Source organism: Odocoileus virginianus, chromosome 4, assembly GCF_023699985.2.
Source record: "Odocoileus virginianus isolate 20LAN1187 ecotype Illinois chromosome 4, Ovbor_1.2, whole genome shotgun sequence".
NCBI lineage: Eukaryota > Metazoa > Chordata > Mammalia > Artiodactyla > Cervidae > Odocoileus > Odocoileus virginianus.
The window spans coordinates 19,631,937-19,654,862 of NC_069677.1; the positions used below are offsets into that span (position 1 = coordinate 19,631,937).

The 22,926-nt window shown below is 39.5% G+C and overlaps 1 protein-coding gene across 4 annotated transcripts in view; it reads right to left on the reverse strand.

The window, feature by feature from the left end:
• Positions 1–265: 265 nt before the first annotated feature.
• TP63 (tumor protein p63) overlaps positions 266–22,926 on the reverse strand; it is a 266,039-nt gene continuing 243,378 nt past the window's right edge. For 3 of the 4 annotated variants that reach the window (XM_020872827.2, XM_020872826.2, XM_020872829.2), the window contains 4 exons: positions 10,927–11,084; positions 8,462–8,606; positions 7,047–7,140; positions 266–4,098 (listed from right to left, as the gene is read on the reverse strand). In XM_020872827.2, the coding sequence (XP_020728486.1) occupies positions 3,802–4,098; positions 7,047–7,140; positions 8,462–8,606; positions 10,927–11,084 (694 nt within the window). In that variant the 3' untranslated portion in view covers positions 266–3,801. Of the gene's footprint in view, positions 4,099–7,046; positions 7,141–8,461; positions 8,607–10,926; positions 11,085–16,663; positions 18,073–22,926 lie in introns of those variants that run through there. The other variant, XM_020872831.2, reaches the window with a different exon arrangement.

Genomic DNA, 22,926 nt, shown 5'->3' on the forward strand with positions numbered 1-22,926 from the left:
CTCCAGACAGGAATACTGGAGTGGGTTGCCATGCCCTCCTCCAAGGGATCTTCCAAACCCAGGGATTGAACACAGGTCTCCCACTTTGCAGGTGGATTCTTTACCATCTGAGCCACCAGGGAAACAATATATGTATATAAATATTGTATATTATATATATTATTCTGTAAAGCTGTTTATAAACCTAAGATGTTAAACTTTTTTCATGACATCTAATATTTGTCCAAAAATGGACAAACTTATTTAAAATAAAACCATTAAACCATTTTGATAGGAGATATTTTATTGGTGGAATCATGTATATAACTAAAAGGTGATATTTAACAATTTAAAGGGAAGCATGCCCAGACCATAGCCCACCAACCGCAATGCTGTTCCCACATACAGCCAGGGCCATCTGCATCCCAGCCTGCAGTCCAGAGGAAGTTCTTGCTGAGCACCATGGAAAGGTCACTAAATTAGACATTAGGAATATCTGAAGTCTAGTCCCTGTTCCAAAGCAAACTCATTCTGACCTCAATCAAATAACATCTTACATCTGTTAGTGTCTTATGTGCCAAGGCAGGTATATAAGTGTAGTAGTGTAGTGTGAATTACTCAGTTGTGTCAGACTCTGTAACCCCATGGACTATGACCCAGCAGGCTCCTCTGTCCATGGAATTCTCTAGGCAAGAATACTGGAGTGGGTTACCATTCCCTTCTCCAAGGGAGATTCCTGACTCAGGGATTGAACCCAAGTCTCCTACATGGCAAGCAAACTCTTTACCACATGAGCCACCTCCTGGTTTTTATTTTTTGTTAAGTGTCAATATTTGAAACTCTCTAATGTTTCTTGGGGATCCTTGGCATCTTTTCCTCTACCTCAATAAAAATAAGCCCAAAGGCCAGACAGGTAGGCAGACAGACAGATGCATACATCAACACCATTTCTCAATGCAAATTTTATTTATTTTTTACTTTTATTGCATGTCCTGGCAAACATAAGTGGCTTGTGGATTTGCCTCTGGCTCATCCAAAGCCCATTGCCCCAAATTCCAAAAGACAAGCAACTGAAACTTAAAAAAAAAAAAAAAAGCATCACATCTATAAGGAAAAAAACTTTCAAAAACATTAATAAAGCATATAAAACATTTGGCATTGACTTAATTTTTCACAATTATAAAAATAATAAAAAAAAATGCAACCCTTAAACATTCAACACCCCACATACTGTATTTTAGGGGAGTATCAAGAAAACAAAAGGTAAATGGATTTAATGAAGAAAAGTTCTATTCTCCATTTCCATTTCTAATCAACTTGAAACAAAAATGTGTCCATTCTTCAGCCAACTGTACTATGAGGCCACATTAGAACTCCATTAAGCCCATGCCCCCTTTTCTGTCCTTAATATTCTTTCTCCCCTTATGCTAGTTACTCATACACTCAAAAAACATTAGGTTTCAACCAGGATGTGAGAGGCCAGAAGTTGTGCCTCACTTTGGCTCATGCCAAACTCATGATGTATAGTACAGGAATTTGAGTCCTTAGTGCTACCCGAATAGTGCTGAGACAGCTCAGATGCCCTATGTTTATTCAAACACTCAGGACAGTCCAGGAAGCCATTTGTCCTTCTAGCATTGCGAAGGTGCGGCTTTCATTCTTCCCATTAATAGGCTTTCAAACCTGCATGCTTGTTCCACATATTAGCAGTGCTTATTACCATTTATGCACAATAAGACTTTGAAATCAAGGACTCACTCTCTTTAACATACAAAATTAAAAAAAAAAATAAAAAAACAACTTTCCCTTCCCCCCATCTTACAGTAATGGTGTTTTTTTTTTTTATTTGACATTGTAGTTTCATTAAATGATGTTTCCATGAAAATACAAAAACAATAATAATAATAAAAAAAATCTCAATGGTGGTTCTGGAAAACCCACTATCCCAAGAAGAGAAAGATAATAAAATACAAAGTATGCAATTTCACACGCAAAATATATATACACTTTTCAGATGAAACTTATATATTTTTGAGCCACATTAGCCCTTTTGCACTTTAAAATAAAATTGGATGCTTACGTGCAATGATAGCCCTTTACCAAAATGCACAGTAGGCTTTTAGAGCTCATTAGCAATATATACAAAATACTTGGTTTTGTGGTTTGAAAATAAAGTATCTGCTATGAAGTATGTTTCTAAAACATGTATAGGAATATCTCCATTTACACTTTTTTTTTAATCTGAAGACAAGTCTCTGCTTATGCGATTCAAGCAACATCTCCAATGGAAAGCTTACCCTCTGATCTGTTGGGATATTTTTATGCGCATGAACAGTCCAGAAGAGAGATGGACGGGAAGTTGGGCTCTCACAGTTACTTTCAAACTAAATGAAACTAATATTATTCAAAAAGTTAAGTGATGTAGTGATAAAACTGACGCTACAGGAAAACTGATCTCATAATTTTACATTTTCCAAATCAATACCCCTATTTTAAACCCTGAAGAGAGAAAGATCAACAAGCCTTTATATGCAGAATTTTATAGAATGTGAGGGTCACTGGAGGAAATATTTACCAAATAATACTATTTATGTTTCAAAAAGTCTTCCAAGTGCTTCAATTCATGGTTTACTGAGATCTCTTACTATTTAGAGGAGATGCAATGTCTGTAAGATTCCTGTTTTTCCTGGATATTCTTACTACATATTAAAGGTTGACTGCAAGAACTAGACAGGTGCATTCATCCCAATCAAATCAACCTTAATTTGCTAACCTTAAACAAGGATAGCAAATGTGTAGTTGAGTTAATCAATCTAGTTGTGAAATTTAGTTTTCAAGCTTTTGTACTGGCAGCTAATGCTTTGCCAATAAATACTGAGAGTTAAGGTGTGTCTGGCATTAAACATGAGATTGTTGATATACCAGGACACATGGTGTCAGGTGCTACTGAATTGGCTGCAATGACTTTTTAAGGATTTTGACCACTATTCACATTCCCCAATCCCAACCAAAAGCAAGGGAGGATATTTCTTTTCCTCTGGTGAGTGATAGTGTAAACATGGACTTTTTCTTGTAATTGAACTATATCACCCCAAAGGCAAACACCATCAGTAGTAGGGATATCAGTAACATAAAATACACCAACATAGAGAATCGCATATATAGGTATCCAGTCTCACCCACATAATAACAAATAGATCTAAGCAAAGGTTGGATGTAACATGTGTTTAGCATCAAAAAGAACTGAAGGTACCTACATGTCATTGTCACTCACAAAAACTATCAAGATCTAGATACCTACTACCATTCATAGCTGACTTTGAGAGAAGGCCTATAGATAAGCAATCCAAAGCAAGTAAATTAGAGAAAAAAAAAAAAGGTGATAAGTGCAACTCGATTTTTTTCCTTTAAATTAGCAACACTCGATGCCCCCACCCAAAAATATATACTGTATATTTATATATTTATATGTATAGTCTTAGACTATAAGGGTGAAAATGCTTTATAAAAGTCAATGAGAGCTCTCTGCCGCTTAAGGAGACACCCACTGCTTTTTTGCTCACTTCTGCATAGCCATGACAATTTCGGTCCTGCAAACAAGGGAGCTGAAGGCTTAAAGCCAGAAAGAATCAGGCGCCAGGTCAGACATTAGGTAAAACGTAGCCTCTTATTTCTCCTTCCCTTAAGAAACCAGACTGAAAAGAGGAAGGAGAGGAGCTAGGGAAAAGGCTTAGCTGGTCAAGCAGTAGTGCCTTGTGGGGAAGGGGGCATAGAGGGTAGGCAGATGGGAAAATGGGAAGAGCCTGCACCACAACGCCCAGCTCACTCGCCCTCTTCTTTGATACGTTGTTGCTTGTTGCGCCGAGCATCCATGTCAAAGTTGAAATCATTCCACTCATCTCGGGGTGGGAAGGAGATGGTCTGGCGGAGGGTGAAGCGCACGGCGTCAATGACGCGCTCACCCCGGGTCTCACTGGAGCCCACGCTGACTGTGGAGGCGCCACTTGGGGTCCGCAGGAGGTGGGGAGGGGAGGAGAAGTCGTGGAGCTGCCGGTGGTCCAGGATGCCTTTCCAGATGACATGTCGGAATTGCTCAGGTATTTTTAGACTTGCCAAATCCTGTGCAATAGGGAAGTGAATCCAGGAGAATTAGGACAAAGAGACAAACTGACATTTAGTTCACACCATTTGGTTCCCCAATGCTTGGCTTTAACTGACCTGAATTTATTGACTTCTAAATTCGACAATAAAATCAGCTCTTTATGAATCTTTGAGATATACATAACTAAGCACAAAGATACAGCCTTGAGGTGTCATCTCTTCTTGTAAAGTATTATATATAAGCTCTATTGGTTTCTGTTTCCTCATTGGTAAAATAGAGGTAATACTTAGATCACAGAACAAAAATCCCCAAACAAAAACACCAGGTAAAGGAATCTGGCAACTCTCAAATCTACCTGGCTCTAATCACTAGAAGAAAGATATTAATAGAATGCTACCACTTCTCATAGGAGGAGATAGAAAAAAAAAAAAAGATTACTAACAGATACTGAATACTTTCGACATGCCAGGCATTCAATGAATCATTTTTTATTCATCATCCTATTTAATGCTAAGATTTGTGGTCAGTATTATTATGCCTATTTTATAGACAGAAAAGCTGAAGGTTGAGAGGTTGATAAATCTAAAATTATATAATTAAGGGAATGAACTGGGAACTCAGGACAGCCTCTGAACCTGTCACTGTCCTGATGGTTGAAAGATCTTTTGGTGTTTGGATAAATCAGGGTATCAAAACACAGAGTAAGTGTCCACACTCTATGGATGGGGGCAGAAGGCATTACAAAGATGATTGATCTTAACTAACTGTGGTAGCATCTCTGTTTATCTGCATTAGTTCTTCATTAGTCTGTTTTAGTGATGGTTGACATTTTTGTATGGAGCAGCGTGGTAGGTAGAAAGAACATTGTGCTTGGCATCAGAAGACCTTGGCAGAAGTTCTTATTCTGTCACTGACTAGCTCTAGACCTCCCTCAAGTCATTTATTTCCTACTGGCCTCGGTTTGCTCATTGACAAAGTCAGATACAATTCCTTTTAAGGTCAACATATAATGTGGACTCATATGCAAATGTGGATATGAAAGTATATTGCAAATTATAAAACATACTATGTAAATCTGTCATCTGTATTATTACTATGTTATACCATGATTAACCCATTCTTGCATCTTAGAGGGAATACTTATAAAAACAGTGAAATTTAACCATATTATTTTCTAGGAAGTATGTGAAGTAACTAAGACTGGTATTGACAGACAAGCTGAAAAGGAAGTGTCTATTTCCAGTGATGAACAGGAAGAAGCTGAAGTGAGGAAGCAGAAATTAGATAGCCTCCCAATATTTCTTAATTTGGAAATGAGCAGTATGAGTACTCTAATTTCCTATTCTAGCAGGAGAATATATTATAAAGAAGTTAGTCAACAAATAGATAAGTGAGCATACCTCTGTATGCTTCTGAAACTCCAAATAAATCCAAAACTCTTTGTAAACTAGGCTTCATTGAACTGCATTACTTTCTGGATAAATCTGAACTTATCCTGATGGGTGGGATAGCTGTGGCCTAGAGCTTGGCCCAGGACCTAACTAATACCAGTAGAGATGGACTTGCGGAGAACATCGGTGGATCCTAACAACCGAAGAGGCATCCTGACACAGCCCCCATTGGGGACAAGTGAGTAAGTAGAGGACAAAACTTTAAAAATATAAGGAAGGGACAAAGTTCCTGTTCCATCATGTAAGGTTCTCAAACACAGCGCAACACAATGACTTGTGTCAAACTGCCTTCAATGGATGGGCATCATTGTGAAGTTCTTGGAAACCTGTTGGAACGTACTCCTAAAGCTTTCTTTGTGGCTTTTACTTGTAATTTCTTCCATTAGGGAGCAGCAGCCAGGGGTGGTTGAGGGGTGAAGAAGGGCGGGCATAGGGGCAGGGCAGCATACTCATTACCACAGGGCAGGGGTGTTCTTACACTGCAGGGCTCTCTCTGGCTTCGGTGCTCAAGGAGGGGGCAAAAAAAGGTCTCAACTACAGAAGCAGCAGCAGAGGCAGAGAATATCTTCTTCCACCAGCCCAAGGGCCCTCTGGAAGCTAGAAGGGAGGAGAGTGGACCCCAAACAGAGCAGCATATAGCGTAGCCTGGGAGTAAAACCAGATTGCTGTAAACCAGAATGAAATGAGCTCCCACCCACGTGAGCAGTAGTTCAAGAGGGACTGTAGAAGCAAGAATAAGTTCCCTCCCATCTAGGTTGCTCTAAAGGCTATCAAAGCCAGAAGGCAGTGATTATGAACCCAATTTGATTAACTGAGACCCAGAGAAGCAAAGTGATTACACCATGTTCTTATCACCACTAAAAAGAATGACTAGGACTTGAACTCATAACCAGTGATCTTTCCCAGTGGTCAGGGATGCCTGGACCCTATTCTGGTAGATTTGATCATGAACAAACATATGGTTCTTATTGAGAGACACAGCTCAATCCCCTATCATGTCCTATTTTAAGGAAAGACAGAAAAGTTCAGTTAATAGGGTGAAAGGCTAGAAACTTACACCTCAGTGTTCTATTCCTGGTTCTGACATCAACTAATCCAGCCAAATGACTATACTGTTGTCCCCCCATGTTTTAAAGTGAGAATAACATCACCAGCTTCCTGCTCCCCTCCCTGGGATCTTACACAAATTAATGAGAACTTCCAGAAAGTCCTCTGAACCCTTCAGAGATCATATATTCCTTGAAAGTGGGAATCAGATCTTTCTCCTACTCTGCACATAGTATGCACATAATAGAAGACTGCTGACTGATCAGACAAGCTGAGGATGGCTGAGTCCTGAGCTTCTCAAATGTAGAGGTGGAGGTCTGGGGATCTTTCTAATACGGTGATGGGTTTCATCAAAATTGAGGATTGTGGATAGACAAAAACAGAGGGGATTCAATTACAAGGTGGATGTCACCAGAGGGAGGAAATTAAGAAATAAAACTCAAGAGAAAAGTCTAACAGTTACTTACATCCATGGAGTAATGCTCAATCTGATAGATGGTGGTCAGCCCCTGGGTCGTGAAATAGTCCAGACATGATGAACAGCCCAACCTTGCTAAGAAACTGCAGAGGGAGGAGGGAAGAGGAAGGAGGAAACAGAAAAAGAAAGTTCACCCCAACTGCATTGGCAAGATAAAGGAAAACCCAACATTTTTCCCTGGGATGCCCTACAGAAGAGACTAGGGGTAGATAAAATACATGTGGGGCCTTGGATTGGAGGTTTCAGGATGATTAGTGACATAATCTTTAATTTAGATCTACAGAGATTAAAGTCAACTGTTTAAGGATTTCTGTAGAGCAGAGATTTTTCATGGTGAATGAGTGGAGATCCAGGGGTTGCGTATCAGTGCCATAGCAGCCGTTGCAGGGGGTGAGAAGAAGGAGTCCAGTGCTCAGGTTTCCAGCCCTCTTGCCTCCTGGCCCTTCACTTCAAAAATAGCATCTCCACTTTGATTGCTTGTATCTGAGGTTTCTGAGAATGGTTTATGTGGCTAAGGAAAAACTGTAGGCCACCACACTGTGAAGTTATCAACACTTTCAGATTTATGTCCTCTTCAAAATACAGAGCCCCTTCTTTTCTTTCCTAGTCTCAGATCAATGGTTCCACAATATCATAGAGCCAGATACTCGATGGGATGAGCCATGCACGTGGCCATCTCTCTGACTGACACTGCTAATGCTGCGGCATCAGTCACATGGGAACCAACACTTATTATTCCAGCAGTCAAGTGAAAAAGTCCTTCTGCACATGAAGCACGAGCAGATGATAGGCAACAGACATGAGATTTGGACACCTACACTTGCCTCTGCTGGAAACAAATTTCTAGGTTTCACAGCTTTCTTCCTTCTGGCTATCTGAACTCCCTTTCCTGGAATATCCCTGTTTCTCATATGACAAAGCAGAAGAGGCCACTGGCTTCTTGAGAGTCCCTGTCATTTTTGCTAACATTCAAACTTTTTGATGGACGTCCAGCTTCAAAATAATGATCCCATGGTGGTTGAGAGCTATGAGGCCTAGAGAGCAGGAAAGGGAGCAAGATAGCAAGTTGACTGCCCTTTTGGGAACCCCAGCCCTGAGCACCAATTTAAAGGTCATAACTGACTGTAAAAATATGATGGAGGAGTAAGGGAGTAAGTGAAGACGGAGAAAACAGGCATGAACACTTATATGCCTATAAACTCACATTTTCACTTTTTCCCATGTTGATTATTATGGTTGCTTTGATTAAATACTACTGATGACTCCATAGATTAGAGATAACTGAACTTGAACCACAGGGTTGCTTGCTTTCTTTCCAGCTGTGCTATTAACTTTGACAGTGTCCACCCTCCACCACCCAGAGATGCTTAGGACAGGCCCCCAGGGGATATGCTGTGGACTCACCTGACAAGGCTGCAATCTGTGGGGTACGGAGGTGGGGGGGTGCAGTGGGAGGTGGATGGCATGGAGAGTGGGGGAGGGAGGGCCTGGGTGGGGCTGAGTCCATTCATGTCTCCAGCCATTGGCATGTGGGTGCCCATCATAGGAACTGAACAGAAGCAGGAGGAACAGAGAGGGTTACTGCTGTTATCACATACCAGCATCCTAGTGGTCCATCTCGCCTGGTTTAACGTTACCAAGGGCCTAATCTACCAGCCTGCCTTTCCAGTCTTATCTCTCCCTACACCCCTCTAAGCACCTTACATCTCACTGAACAGAAGAGTTACCAAACTCCAAACTAATGACATACTTCTTGACCATGGGACATTCTCTTAGAACAATCTCTTCCCATTCTGTTTTCTACTTCTACTGCTCTGTCTCCTTCTAATACTTCCTGCTCCTGATGTTAATACAGTTCTCCTTGTATCTGCCTTCCTGAGTTATATTTCTGCCTCCTTCACTAAGCTAATCTCTAAGCATGGAGATTAGACATGATACATGTCTGGTGCCCCAGAGACCCAAGCACAGTGCCTGGCATAGAGCAGACGCCCAGGAAACTTAAGTTATGCGAACAAATGAACAAATTCATGAATGAGAAAGGGCCCTTTGGGATACTGGTTTGGGAATGAGAGAATTCACTGCAATATTTTTAGGGAACCAAGTGTCTCAGAAGGAAGGAGGCAATGAAAGACCCTAGCTCTTCAGGATTATGTTTGGGAACAACACCAACTTGGACTGGTTTCTTACTAAAGAACAAACTGTAAACACTCATAGAGAAGAAAAGCTCAATACCAATAATAATTATGAAACAGATTTTGTTTTCAGGTATAAAAGAATATAAAGCAAAAAAATAACATGTCCACAAAAAGATGAAGGTAATTTGCTTCTATTTTAGTGAACTGTAGTTTACCAAAGGGGAAAGGCCTCTACCACCAGCTAGTCAGCTAGAGCGCACAGGCCAAGAATGTCTCATCAGTTCCCCTCTGACTTTCCTGATGCCACCAGAGGAAAATTATTAAGCATAAATAAGGAGAAAAGGATGCAAACTGTTACACAAATATGAAGGATCATTACCACTATCACTGTTTTGTTATCTCGAAAAAAAGTCGAGAACTCTAAGATCTCATCAGAGAGAAAGCAAAATAATAATAATAATAATAATAATAATAAATGGTTCCTTCCCCTTTTATTGCCAAAGTAGTAGACCTATTGAGGGGTCAGGTTTAGTCTTAGGATGTATTTGTCACTAGTGAGAGAGTGGTCTGGCTCTAATGTCTGCATTGCCATACCAAGGAACCAAACCTCATATACCTCTGATGTCAAAACAGTCTGAACAGGTGCTATCAGAACCAGACAGAGTCACAATCCGAGCCTCCCTGCCTGGATGGGAGCAGAGTTTGGAGGAGAATGGGTACATGTATATGTGTAGCTGAGTCCCTTTGCTGAAACTGTCACAACGCTGTTAATCAGCTATGCTCCAATACAAAATAAAAAGTTAAGAAAAAAAGAAAACCCAGTCTCTTCAAGGCAACAGTGAAATGCATATTTGAAGGATTGATCAAAAACATGAGGATTTCTAGGATAAGACTGAGGCACTGCTTTATGAGGGTGATTACAAGACACATAGATGTATTTAGGCTTTGTAACCCTTCTGTATTTTTACCATCTCACTGCGTGTTTGCTATCTTTTTTTTTTCTTTCAAGTTTGGATATCCACTCTGTTAGATTAAGTTCTAGTGGACAAGCTAATTATATTTACAGCAAAGCTATGTATCGATCAGCATCCATTTCCAGGCTCAATTTACACATTTTCTCTTATAGTTATACTTAGATGATATGAGGAATCTGTGTGTGAGTAAATAAAAGGGAGGCTCCTTTTCCTATGTCGATTCTTTAATAACTGTGTATGGGATGAAGGGGATGATTTGAGAAGACCAAAAGTGTGGAGTCACAGACTGATAAACTGTTAAGTGTGCAGAGTGATAATTTTATGAATGGAAAACTGAGCATTAGATCAGAGAGGTGACTTGTCCAGAGTTACACAGCTGATACTGCAATGGAGTAAGTCCACCACACTATGCTGCTTCCAATAAGTTGGCCATGTTTCCTACTGACAATCTCAAAGATTGTAGAAGGTGGGTCCCCATCCAAGTTGGCAGGAAGCAGACTGTTCTTTCCACAGATATCCTAATCCCTACTAAAGGAACAGCTTTCTCCATCTCTAACAATGTGCTCTGCAATGAGTCACAGATCTTAAAAGGGAGACAACTTTGCCCAAGAGAAATTTAAGCCACTCAGCTTCAATCTGTCCTGTCTCTCTGTGACTCCCATACAGCTTCAGAGCAAGCCTTCCCCGATCCCAGAGCAGAGTCTTCCCCTACACTAGCCCTGCTGGTCCTCCAGCTGCAGCTCAAGGGAGATGCTCTTACTGTTGGCTCCCATGCCATCAGGAATGGTGGTGGGAGTGAGGGCGTTGCGCTGCTGAGGGTTGATAAGCTGGCTCACGGAAGGCAGCTTGTTCATGCTGTTCATTTTGTTCAGAGGTGGGGAGCTGTTACCGTAGGAAGACTGAGACTGCATCGAGGTCCTGGGAACACAAACACGGGAAGGATGGTAAGCACAGGATGCTGAGGAGTGGAGACCGGTCATTTCCAACAGGTCTCAGATTAAAACATGGCCCTAACTATATAGGCGTAAAACTATTCCTCCAGAGCAATGAGAGGAACTTATCTCTGTTTCCATCTGAGAACCTCTCCTGCCTTGGCAGGGATCACAAGGCTATCATCATATTGTATGTTTCCTACGTGACTACAGGACAGAGATGAGTATCTTCCTAAAGCATCTCCTTTGTGAGAGGGGAAATCATTGCATCTTCTTTTCCCCCTTTTGTTTTCTCCATCCCTCTCAATGTGAAAATCGAAAAGGGAAAAGAACCAAGTGAAGACCAAAAGGCTTATGAAAGACACGGAGATGGTGAGCTAAAATTGTGGCTGAGGTGTTTCACCTGTAGCTGGAGCTTGCTTGGCCATTTGGGATATGCAGAAAGTAACCAGAAAGCCAATCAAACAGGGTATTTGGCAGCCATCGTGCAGAGGCCTCAACACGGAAACATGCTTTCTCAGCTTAGCTATTCCTGGGCCATGAGGGACCCCATCAGAATACCAAGAGCCTCTCTACACAGAGGGCATCTGAGAGTCCAAACAATTGTTCTGTTAAGCTTCCACAAGTCTCTGGGGCATGTGTGTGTGTGTGTGTGTGTCTGTGTGAGTGTGTGTGTGTGTTTGTGCACGTGATCAGTTCTGTTCAACTGTTTATGACCCCATAAACTGTAGCCTGCCAGGTTCCTCTGTCCACAGAATTTTTCAGGCAAGAATACTGGAGTGGGTTGCCATTTCCTACTCCAGGGGATCTTCTCTACCGAGAGATTAAATCTGCATCTCTTAGAAAGGGAAGAAGAAACGCAGTTTTCCATTCAGCATTACTTTGATTTGCAAACTAACTAGAACTGGTTTGTCCTACTATGTATGATGGCTTTCCTGGTGGCGCAGTGGCAAAGAATCCACCTGCAATGCAGGAGATGCAGAAGACAGGGGTTCAATCTCTGGGTCAGGAAGATCCCCTGGAGGCGGGCATGGCAACCCACTCTAGTATTCTTGCTGGGAAAAATCCCATGGACAGAGGAGCCTGGTGGGCTATGGTCCGTGGTGTCACAAAGAGTCAGACAGAACTGCAGGGACTGAGAATGTCCATAGCACTATGTATTATATTATATATGATATTCCCTATTCAGCTGCCATTCCTGACTTTGAATATAGAACTAATGATTTCTACCAGAATTAGGGGATATGGAATCAGAAATTCAAGACTTAAGTCTTCCTTCAGTATATATTAGAAAGCTATAGGTCCCTGTGCAAGCCAGTAAACATCCCTCAACAGAAAACTAAAATGTTTGTAAACTAAATATATATATATATACTTACTGCATGAGTTAGATGCTAGACATGGGGAAACTCATAAGAAATTATCTCATCTCTGAGAAGCTCATAGAATAGAGGGTATATGGTGATTATAAACCAACCAACTTTGTAGATCTATGGTGATAACTGAACAAGATAAGATGAGGAAGACTTGTACACACTATCAGACACTTACAGTGAGTAATCTGTGCCCATGAAATGAAGATTGGGCTGAGCATGTAAAAGGGGAAAACCTCCCCATGACACTTTTCAAATAAGATGTATTATTTTGTTCCTATTTGTCTCCTCCCTGTTAGAGCCATACAAACTTGTATAGTCAAGTTTTGTTTGTGTGTGTATCAGATTTTGAAGGCTCTGCACATGAATCCAAGTTCCAAACAAGCATGGTATAATAATGTCTGAAAAAATAACTCTAACACCTGAGTGCTACAGTAGGGTTAGGCTTGGACTTCAAAGCTGCCACTCTGCATCCTCCATAATTACACAAAGCATAGAAGCCTCCATTCCATATCACTGAACAGCTTTGGCCAGAGGAATTCAAATAATAGGCTATATTTGCATAAATGAACACAACATTCAATGTGCAATTGACAATTCAGTTGCATTTTACAATCGCTGCCTTAAAGCGGGAGGGTACTGATTTCTCACTTTAGCCCTCCTCAAGAAAACAAGTTTAGATCCTTGTTGTATAAACAGGCGTTTACATAATAAACTCTCCCAATTGTAAGATTGTTCAGGTTACCAAGCTCTCCTTTATCCATTTTCTGAATGAGTCTCACATGGACATGGGATGGCAGGGTACCGATGGGCAGAAACGATAATGCCTATTGTACAGATGGGTAAATATAAGACTCTAAGAAAAAATGGGCCCAAGTCACACATGGCTGTAAATGATGAGCTGAGAGGGCTCTTCTCTTAGTCCAAAGCATTTCTTTTCATTCTGTGGCACTTTCCCAGAAGTAAGACAGTGCAATAGGTTACACAATCAAGACGTAGGTAAAGTAGTGAAAGAAACATAGGAGGCTGAGACAAAGCACAGAACAAAGGATGTAGTAAAAGGAGTCCTAGGTATCCCCAGGTCCACTCCACCCCTGTGTGGAAGCCTTGCATGAGTCAACACGTTTGAATATACCTAGGAATATTTGTTAAGTTCACACTGAAGGGCAAGAAAGCTCAGGGCAGGGTGACCAAGAGAAACTTCACTAGGTGCTTCTTCCTTTATCTATACCCACTACAAAGTAACAAAGATGCCAGGTTGCCCAGACTCCAGAGGCAGACTTGTCCTCTGTAACCTAAAGAAACGTCTACTTATCCCTCCTACCCTCCCCAATCAGTCACATGTACAGCAAGAACTAATGTAAACATTGCTTGAAGCATTAATGTCCACCACTAAGGAGATCAGTCCTGGGTGTTCATTGGAAGGACTGATGCTGAAGCTGAAACTCCAATACTTTGGCCACCTCATGTGAAGAGTTGACTCACTGGAAAAGACCCTGATGCTGGGAGGGATTGGAGGCAGGAGGAGAAGGGGACGACAGAGGATGCGATGGCTGGATGGCATCACCAACTCGATGGGCATGACTTTGAGTAAACTCCGGGAGCTGGTGATGGACAGGGAGGCTGGCGTGCTGAGATTCATGGGGTCGCAACGAGTCAGACATGACTGAGCGACTGAACTGAACTGAACTGAACTGAGGAAAGTGAAAGTGTATTTAAAAGCTCTGAATTTTCCCTGGACCCTTAATTATAGTGAATACCTTCTTCCATCTCCTATTACAATGCCTTTCTCCTGTTTCCTTTGTGGTCTTTATTTTTCTATCATTTTATTAGTTCATTTTTAAACCACCTAAACTATTTTTGAGGAAGGTAGGTCACAAATCATAGATGAACAAAGAAGGAACATGAATTTTGGAACCAATCAAAACATCTGGGTTAACATTTTAGATCTGACACAAATCAGTTAAGGGATTTTGGGTTTTATACAAATCTCTCCAGTCTCATTTCCTTAATCTGTACAGCAGGTATTACACTTACTCCAGAAGACTTGCTATGGAGATTAAATCAGATTATGTAAGAGTCCTGGATTTTGTCCTGTAAATTGTAGGTGCTCAAGAGACATTGCTGCCTTTTGCTCTTCCCCTCCAGCTCCAAATGCTTAATGCTTTAGTGTGTAGTCACGGGGATAAGAGGTGTCAGTTTAAGAATTAATAGGAAGAAGTGGCAAGGACTCTTAGCTGGACAAATCTAGAAATTAGGGTGAAGAGATGAATAAGAATAAGAGAGTCTGAAAAGTTCAGAAACTTTGAATGCATCTCCTTTAATGCTGAAGTGAGTGTTAAAGCTATAAGGAGAAAGGTTATGGTTATCTGTTTATTATAAGCTTGTATGTCTGATGTAGAAAATATTCTGAACATCTCTATGTGCTCTGGAAAAGGGAGCAAAGTTGAAAAAAATCATGACCAATTTAAAGGCCTTGAAGAACAATTTTTTTTTTCCTTTACAAATATAATGTCACAATGTTTGAGCAGACAATCCTAAATATTGCTGGGGCATATGAAGAGATTTCAAAAGTGTTCAGAGACAACATAATCTGTGCCATTATGGTTTCTGTCCCCACTCAAAAAAGAAAATGTGTACACATACACAATACACACACACTTATTGGAAAAAGTAAGAATTTAGATTTCCCCAGAAAAATAACAAGGTGTAAGCCTCAGGTCATTTTCTCTAGAGGTACTTTAGATTTTTTCAGGAATCCAACATACAAAAATTAGAAAAGGTACATTCCATGTATTTCTAGTTTTGAGTAGAAGTCCTGGTAAAATCAAGTTCTAATTCTTAACATTGTTAACGTAGGTTTCTGTGTATATTTCTAGGAATAAAATCCCATATCTCAGAACCACAAGAGAGCTTTAGGATCATCCAGGATTGAAATCGGGTTTCCAGATTCCGAGTCTAGTGAGTATATATGTGGCAGAGAGTTAAGATTCTTGAGAAGACACAAATTCAAAGTCTTTACCGCTTTGCTGGAGATGCCTAGAATTCCATCAAAGGATTCCTTCTGTGTCCTTCAATCTTCCATTTCTAAAGAAAAGATAACTCTCTAGTGGAATCTGGCAATGTATCAGGGTGAAGCTATCTTACCAAACCATTGCTGGAGTGCAATCTCGGGTCCTGGAAACACCGCAGGTATGAGAGGGGTCAAAAAAAGCAGGGGCTCGGCGGGGGGGGAGGCATGGAGCATGAGGAAAGGTGTGGTTCCTCTTGGAAATTCTGCCCACTACCATCCGCGTGTAACTTTTCTCCCTATCTGGGGAATTTTGCTACTAAAGACAAAAGACAGTGTTTCTTCTTCAGCTAAATTAACTGTAATTATAAAATATGTTCCAGCAGTTCACATATATGCATCTATATAAACATCACTACAAACACATTAAAAACTTCCATAAAAATAGACTGAATTTCAGAGCAAAAAGTCTGAAAGAAAGTGCAAATGTTAAAAAACTACACATATTTACTCACCCTTTAAGGAATTTGTGAATTCCTTAAAAAGAAAGTGAAACCTGTGCCAATGTAACAAGATAATCTGATTTCACTAATCTACTTTTATCTCAAACATAAACAATTTTTTTCTTAAGTGCTTTTCTAGGCGACTATACTATTTTTATTTAGAAAAATTGTTTTTGAAGTTTTAGAAAAGAGTTACTCAAAGATCAGAAAATGTAAATTTTTTTTTTTTTTTTTAAAGCATTGGATAACAGGTTCCACTACAGATTTCTGGATATTTTCTATGGCCTTTGACACAGAAGCCAAAATATTTAATAAATTGGAATTTGAGTTAAATTTCTTCTAAAGAATTTGGCAGCTGAAGATATAACTTGCGACTTGTTCAGAGATGTAAACAAATGATTCTATAAGGGGCTAGCTCTTTATGATGAAATTGAACATGCACAGGGCTAAAACATATTTTCAAGCTAATGTTGGCATTAAAATTTGTTTTTAGGATTGATGACCTTGATACACAGTATCTTAAATAAAAACAGCAACTACTGACAACAGTGTAGACAGAACCAAAATGACCTATTCTGCTTGCTCTTTCGACTTACACATGGCACTTCAAGCACTTAAATGAAAATATTTTAGCATTTAAGAGATTTTTTAAAAAGCAAAAGAGACAGAAAAGAAAAACTGCAAGATAAACCAAGATGCAAAAGTTTATTGAAAATTAAAATCACACATCCATAAAGCAACAGCCTCAATAACAAGAAATCACTTGCTGTGGTGACACAGAATAAAGAGCTGGTGACCTGGTGTGGGGAGAAAATTTTTTAAGTCTTTATATTATTATTTTTAAATATGATTTTAAAATGGAAATAAATAGATCCTCTAAACTCACTGAACCAAAAAAGAAAAGTCATGAACTCTAATATTTGGGCCAGGAGGGTTGACTTTAACATGTGTTTACTTGGACATCACTTAGACAAAACCTAAGTGTCCTTGACAAGACAGTTTGAACAATGTTAGTGATATGGGTGCCTTTAGAGTCAGACTGGGGGATAGGAACTCCAGAGATGTTAATCATAGATTTGGTGCTAGGATTTTGAATTCCACTTTGGGCATTGAAGAATGATATATGACTGCCTGGAAGAATATCACCAGGGTAGTTTTACCCTCTTCTTAAAATGACAAAAGAGGTTTACTTTCCTTGGGGTCCGAACACCAATTTGGAGGGGTAGGTCTCCAGGGTTTCCAGGAGCAAGGAAGACAGACTATCACATCAGATGCTTACAAGTGTTGTTAGCGCAGGGTCTGACACAGCATTAATGAACTTTCTACTACATATGAGGGGAGGATACTGATGATGTTAGTTCTCAAAAAGAAGAAAAGAATCATCCCCTACAGTGGCTACTCATGGTAGTTATCACCTCTCTGCCCAGCAGTACATTTGACACCTTAGCTTGTTACTATTTGCAGTATCATTGCATGACCAGCATTAAAAGGGCCTGAGTCTCTCAGCTACCCACAGACAATAACAACTTTTTTTCTCCTTTTCTTAAAAAGACATCTAAGTTTGAGACCGGCTCAAAAGCTTCTTCATGAGTTTCAGAAACAACAAAAGGTAACAGAAAGGGTTCCAATAAACATCGTAATGCCCCTCGTCCCAACCTGAGCCCCTGCCTCCCGAGAAATAACACAAAAGCTCACAGACAAACACAGGGGTTCCTGACAGACCCATGCTAGATCTAAGGATACAGAATCTGCAGAAAATGTCCTTTCTTGCATAGTTTTGAGTCCCTTCAGAGATTTTCTCACTAATGGCTGTGTGCCTTTGAGCAGTTGGGTCTCTGAGCCAAAGTGTCTTCAAGTCCTGGTTACGAGGGCTGGATACACACACACGTGCACACGCACACACACACGCACACACTCACACTCACACACACAGAAACACAATAAACACACGCTCAAAATACAGAGGTGGGGCTCTACGGGTACACTGATCGATTTGGGGGACTGGAATGTCTAAAGAAGGCGTCAGATTGTCTCGGGGTTTCTCTCCGCGGCTCCACAAGCTCATTCCTGAAGCAGGCTGAAAGGAGACTGCAGAGAGGAACCAGAGAAAAGAAAAGATGAAGGCTTAGAACTTCACATATTCAAATCTGTTGAATGCAGAAACACATCCTTCTACCTTCATGATCATAGTATAGTCAGAACAGAATGTCTGCAAGGCTATTTTTATTCCTTTCTCTTTACCTTCCTTTAAAATCACTCAGAGATGACATTTCAAGATTTTGAAGAAGAAAGGAGAAAAGGCAGCGGTAGTTATCCAGAACTATGAGAATCACTTGTGGAAATTTTTCTTAAAAAAGGCATTTTTTTTCCAGATCCTTTCTGAGACCAGGCTGGAACCCAAGCATATATAGTTTTAAGAAGTTCCACAAGTGATTCAGTTGAGGACTACTGAGACAAGGTAGGTCATGATGCTTAATACAGCATTTGGCATACTGGACGCAATTAATTGCAAAAAGGAATGCAGAGACAAGAAGTAACTTCAATCTTTCGTAAAATGTCATCTGCCCAATTATAATGCCTCATTACTGTTCCTGTCTAGCCTAGCTGTGAAGTATGAAGAAATATGATCTTATCAGTCTGGGGGCTGCATCATCCCGCCTTTGTAAAGAACTATTAATGAGCATTTTGTATCTGCCCAGATTGCAATGAATAAGTATCTTAATCCTTTCAGTCACAAACTTGGCCTAGAAATGCACATATCAAACTCATGAAAGCAACTTTTGCATAATGAAGAAATCAATTATGCTCAAGGATGCCAGGAACAAATCCTTTTATTTTGCTAAAGGTTGTGCAACCTCACAAGCTGTTAGGGAATTGCTGCCCTGATGGCTTTTGAGTCACATTTGGTTATTCCTTGCAAAGGAACAAAGCCATTTTTCCTTGGTCAGGACAGATTTAGTAAATCGTCTCACCAGTAAGAATCGGGATCATCTTAAAGAAGGTGCCAGAATACAACTTCTTAATAGGAGGGAAGTAATTTATTACCAAATAAAGAACAATGGCTTTGACTTTTTGTGTGGATACTACATCTTGGGGCTTCTCTTGGACAAAGGGTTGAATGAGACAACATGCAGAAATCATCTTTCACTTATGATAAAAGTGTCTGGACCAGAGGGGTACACACTGAGACCTAAAACTGACATAAATTCTGCAGTGAGACATAAGAACTTAGAAATGTGACTTAATCTATCTGAATTTAATTAATTTGAGGATATTTTTCATCATTACCAACTCAGAGCTAGTAATTCTCTGTACTGAAAACTTCCCAACATCTCTGTGAAGTTCAAAACTAACTGGGTAAACTATAAATGCTTGAGCATTGCCATGACCTGTGAGGTTGAACCACATATTAACCTTTTCAAAAAAATCTACGAAACTAGCAATTTCAATCAAATAATCTGGAAATGCAGAAGATGGAAGATTTCTAAGTCAAACTTAGAAATACGGTATTAATCACATCTCTCAGAAAGATTTCTGCCTTCTGCTTTCTCCCACAGTGATAATTTTGAAAATATTACTTTCTTTTCTCACAGATACATGAATTTGAAGCAAAATGACAAACATTCTTGAAGAAAACCATAGCTAGATAAGCCTAAAGAGATAGGACTTTACAATGAAACCACAAAGGTAAATAGTAACCACTTGATACAGAGACAGAAAAGTGGGAGTAAGTGCTTTGGTTTTACTAGGCTTCCCTGTGGCTCAGCTGGTAAAGAATCTACCTGCAATGCAGGAGACCTGGGTTCAATCCCTGGGTTGGGAAGATCCCCTGGAGAAGGGAAAGGCTATCCACTCCAGTATTCTGGCCTGGAGAATTCCATGGACTGTATGGTCCATGGGTCGATAGGTCACAAAAAGTGGGACACGACTGAGCAACTTTCACCTGGTTTTATTTTTATAACTTTCTTGACTAATGAGGCAGACCAAATCATTGTAAAGAGCTATATCCTTCAGATCTGATTCTGATCTCGGCTTTGCCACGAACTAGCTATGAACTCACAGGGGTAGTTAACTGGGCCTCAGTTTTCCCAGCTATGGTACAAAGAGGCTAGAGCTAAGGTCTTGAAGCCCCTGTTTTGCTCTGATATTCTATGACCTATCTGACCAGTGAGCTGCTATCGTAAAGTGATCTGATCATACAGGAGAAGTAAACATTGAGAGCTCCTCAGAATGTCCATATTTGTATCAAAATTAAAGTAAAAATCCATCCTGTAGAAACTCAAAAATAATTCTCCAGTGTTAGGCTAAGTAAAATTTTAACAAAGCAATGCTGGCTTCAGATCAGGATGAAAGCCAAGGAGGAGAGTAAATTACAGAAGGAAAAAATAATGAAAAAGAGATAATATTGCTCTAAAGTACACAAGTCAAAAGAATTGCTAAGAAGGTCTCAAGGGGCTTCTGAAAAACTATCTTGAGTTAATGTCCCTTGCAAATATGACGGTAAGGAGTCTAGTGGCAAGAATGGGTCCAACTTGTCCTCTTACTAGATTTTGGCTTCTATGAACATAACTCCTTATGTTTATTCCAATCAACTAAAATAAAATTTCTTTATACATTGTATAAAACCTACTTATAACAATTAGAGCCACAAAAATTCAATGAAGATTTATCCTCCAGAAAGCCCATGATCATGAAGGTAATTGAGAAGGAATTTTTGAAAAAGGAAAACCATGCACAAATAAAAAGCAAACAGAGAAAATACATACTGGGACACTAACAGAAGCAATTAAAACCGAAAATATTTCATTACTACTTTGTACAAAATGTATTCCCTTCCCACTGATTTTCCCTCCACTATAAAGAAAAGTATAAAATTGATTCCTCATCAGCATAATATTGGTACTAAGTTTTTGCAAGAACTCACAGGCTGTCATAGGCATTTTCTAAGTTGATGTATTATTTTCAAATGATTGCCAGGGAATTACATTTCTGTTTGTGCTTGTCTAATTATTAGTGCTTTTTCTTGGAGATTTGCATAAAAATAAAAGAGCTGAAAAAAACTCAGCTGAAGAATACAGCAACTGGAGAATTTATATATAGATGTATATCAAACAATGGAGGGAAATCCAGGTAAATATAATGTAACAAAGACCTAATTAGACCAAATGTCTATATTTTCCAAAGATTTCATTTTGCAGTCTGTTACATTTCCATGCACGAGTTATCACAGCTAAAGTTAGGTCTCATACATTGTGGAAACAAACAGTCAAAAACATGCAGTGGTACATACAAATGGACACCACAGGGAAGTACAGGGCTACTAATTGCTCACTATTCATCTGTGACCACACATGCAAAAAGTGAAAATATGTCTCTAAAATCTTTTGAACTTCTTAAAATAACAATTTTAAGATATAGTTTTTTCTTTGATCAAATAGATGGTTTGATGAAATATGAATTATAATAAAATAATTTCCGTTTAGAGCCATGTCAGCCAGTTAGGCTAGAGAAGTTTTAAGCTCTGAATAACTCATCATCTAGAGACACAGAACTCTGTATCCTCATGGATCCCATGTAAATGAACAAATGCACATGCCCTCAACTGACTGAAGTAGATTCTCTTGGCTCGTAAAATCTCTAAAACTATGACACAAAACTATTCTTTCTATTGTATGATGTAGACAAACTGTTTAAAATGTCCTACAAACTTACATGATGCTGAAAATAAACTTCCAGAGGCTATTTAAGATTCAAATAGTGTTCTGGTAAGTCACCACCATACTGTAAACTATGGGAGGGTAGGAACACATGTGTCTCATCTCTGTTTCTAAGGCTTTCACATAGCAGATCCTCAGTAAAAAGCTTGTTATATGTGTCATGTCAACTATTCTGGTCTTGGCTGATGAGGAACCATACTGTGCATCTAGATGGGCATGTCTAATTTCTTCAGCCAGAAGAAAGAGAAGAGAGGCCTCTGATAAAGGCTGCTATTGTTTTGTTCTGAAATGTCACCCTAAAAGACATCTTAAAATCTTTTAGTACTTCTCTACTTTAGGATATACAGATTACCTTCCAAATACTGTTATTAAAAAAAATATGAACCTCAAGAAGTCATGGAGAATCCACTCTTTTATCTAGAAAGAGGACTGGAAAACTATAGTGAATAGGTCAAATCTGGTCCATAAACTAAGAATGCTTTTTACATTTTTACAAGGTGGAAACAATTCAAAAGAAAATGTTTCATGACAAATGAAAATTATATGAAATTCAAATTTCAGTGTCCATAAAATAAAACTTTATTGTAACTACTCTCATTTGTCTATATATTGTCTGTGGTTGCTTCTGTGTTTCTGAACAGGGGAGCTGCAAGAGACCATATATATGGACCAGAAAGCCTAAGATATTTGCTACTGGTGCTTTACAGGAAAAAAAAAAAAAAATGTTTGCCAAACTGTGTGGTAGAAGGTCAGAATCTATAAACCACACTATTTAAAATCGACAGAATTTTTGTCTTTAACTGGAAAAAAAGACAGGAAATTATGGAGCAACTAGTTCAGCATTGAGTAACTCTTCTGACACTATTTTAGCTAAGTCAAACATTTCCAGGGTGAACTGAAAATGATCTGGGAGTCTGTCTTAATAGCATGATGTAAGTAACTTGGAGAAGGCATCTATCCCTTATAGGTCTGTAAAGGATGTTACAAGGTCTGTTTCTTTGATCCTTGTATGAGTTTATAAGAACTAAATCAGTTTTGCACTTAAATATATTAATATATATTTCTATCTGATATCTTAAGTATTATATAAAGATTGACAATGGGAATTCTGTAACCTTGAATTCTAATTCTCCTCTGGAGTACTCTGTATCCCAAGGAACCTCCTGATTCAACTTTCCAGTCAGCCTTACTATAAAACCTTATAATTATGATTTGCAAAACTTCC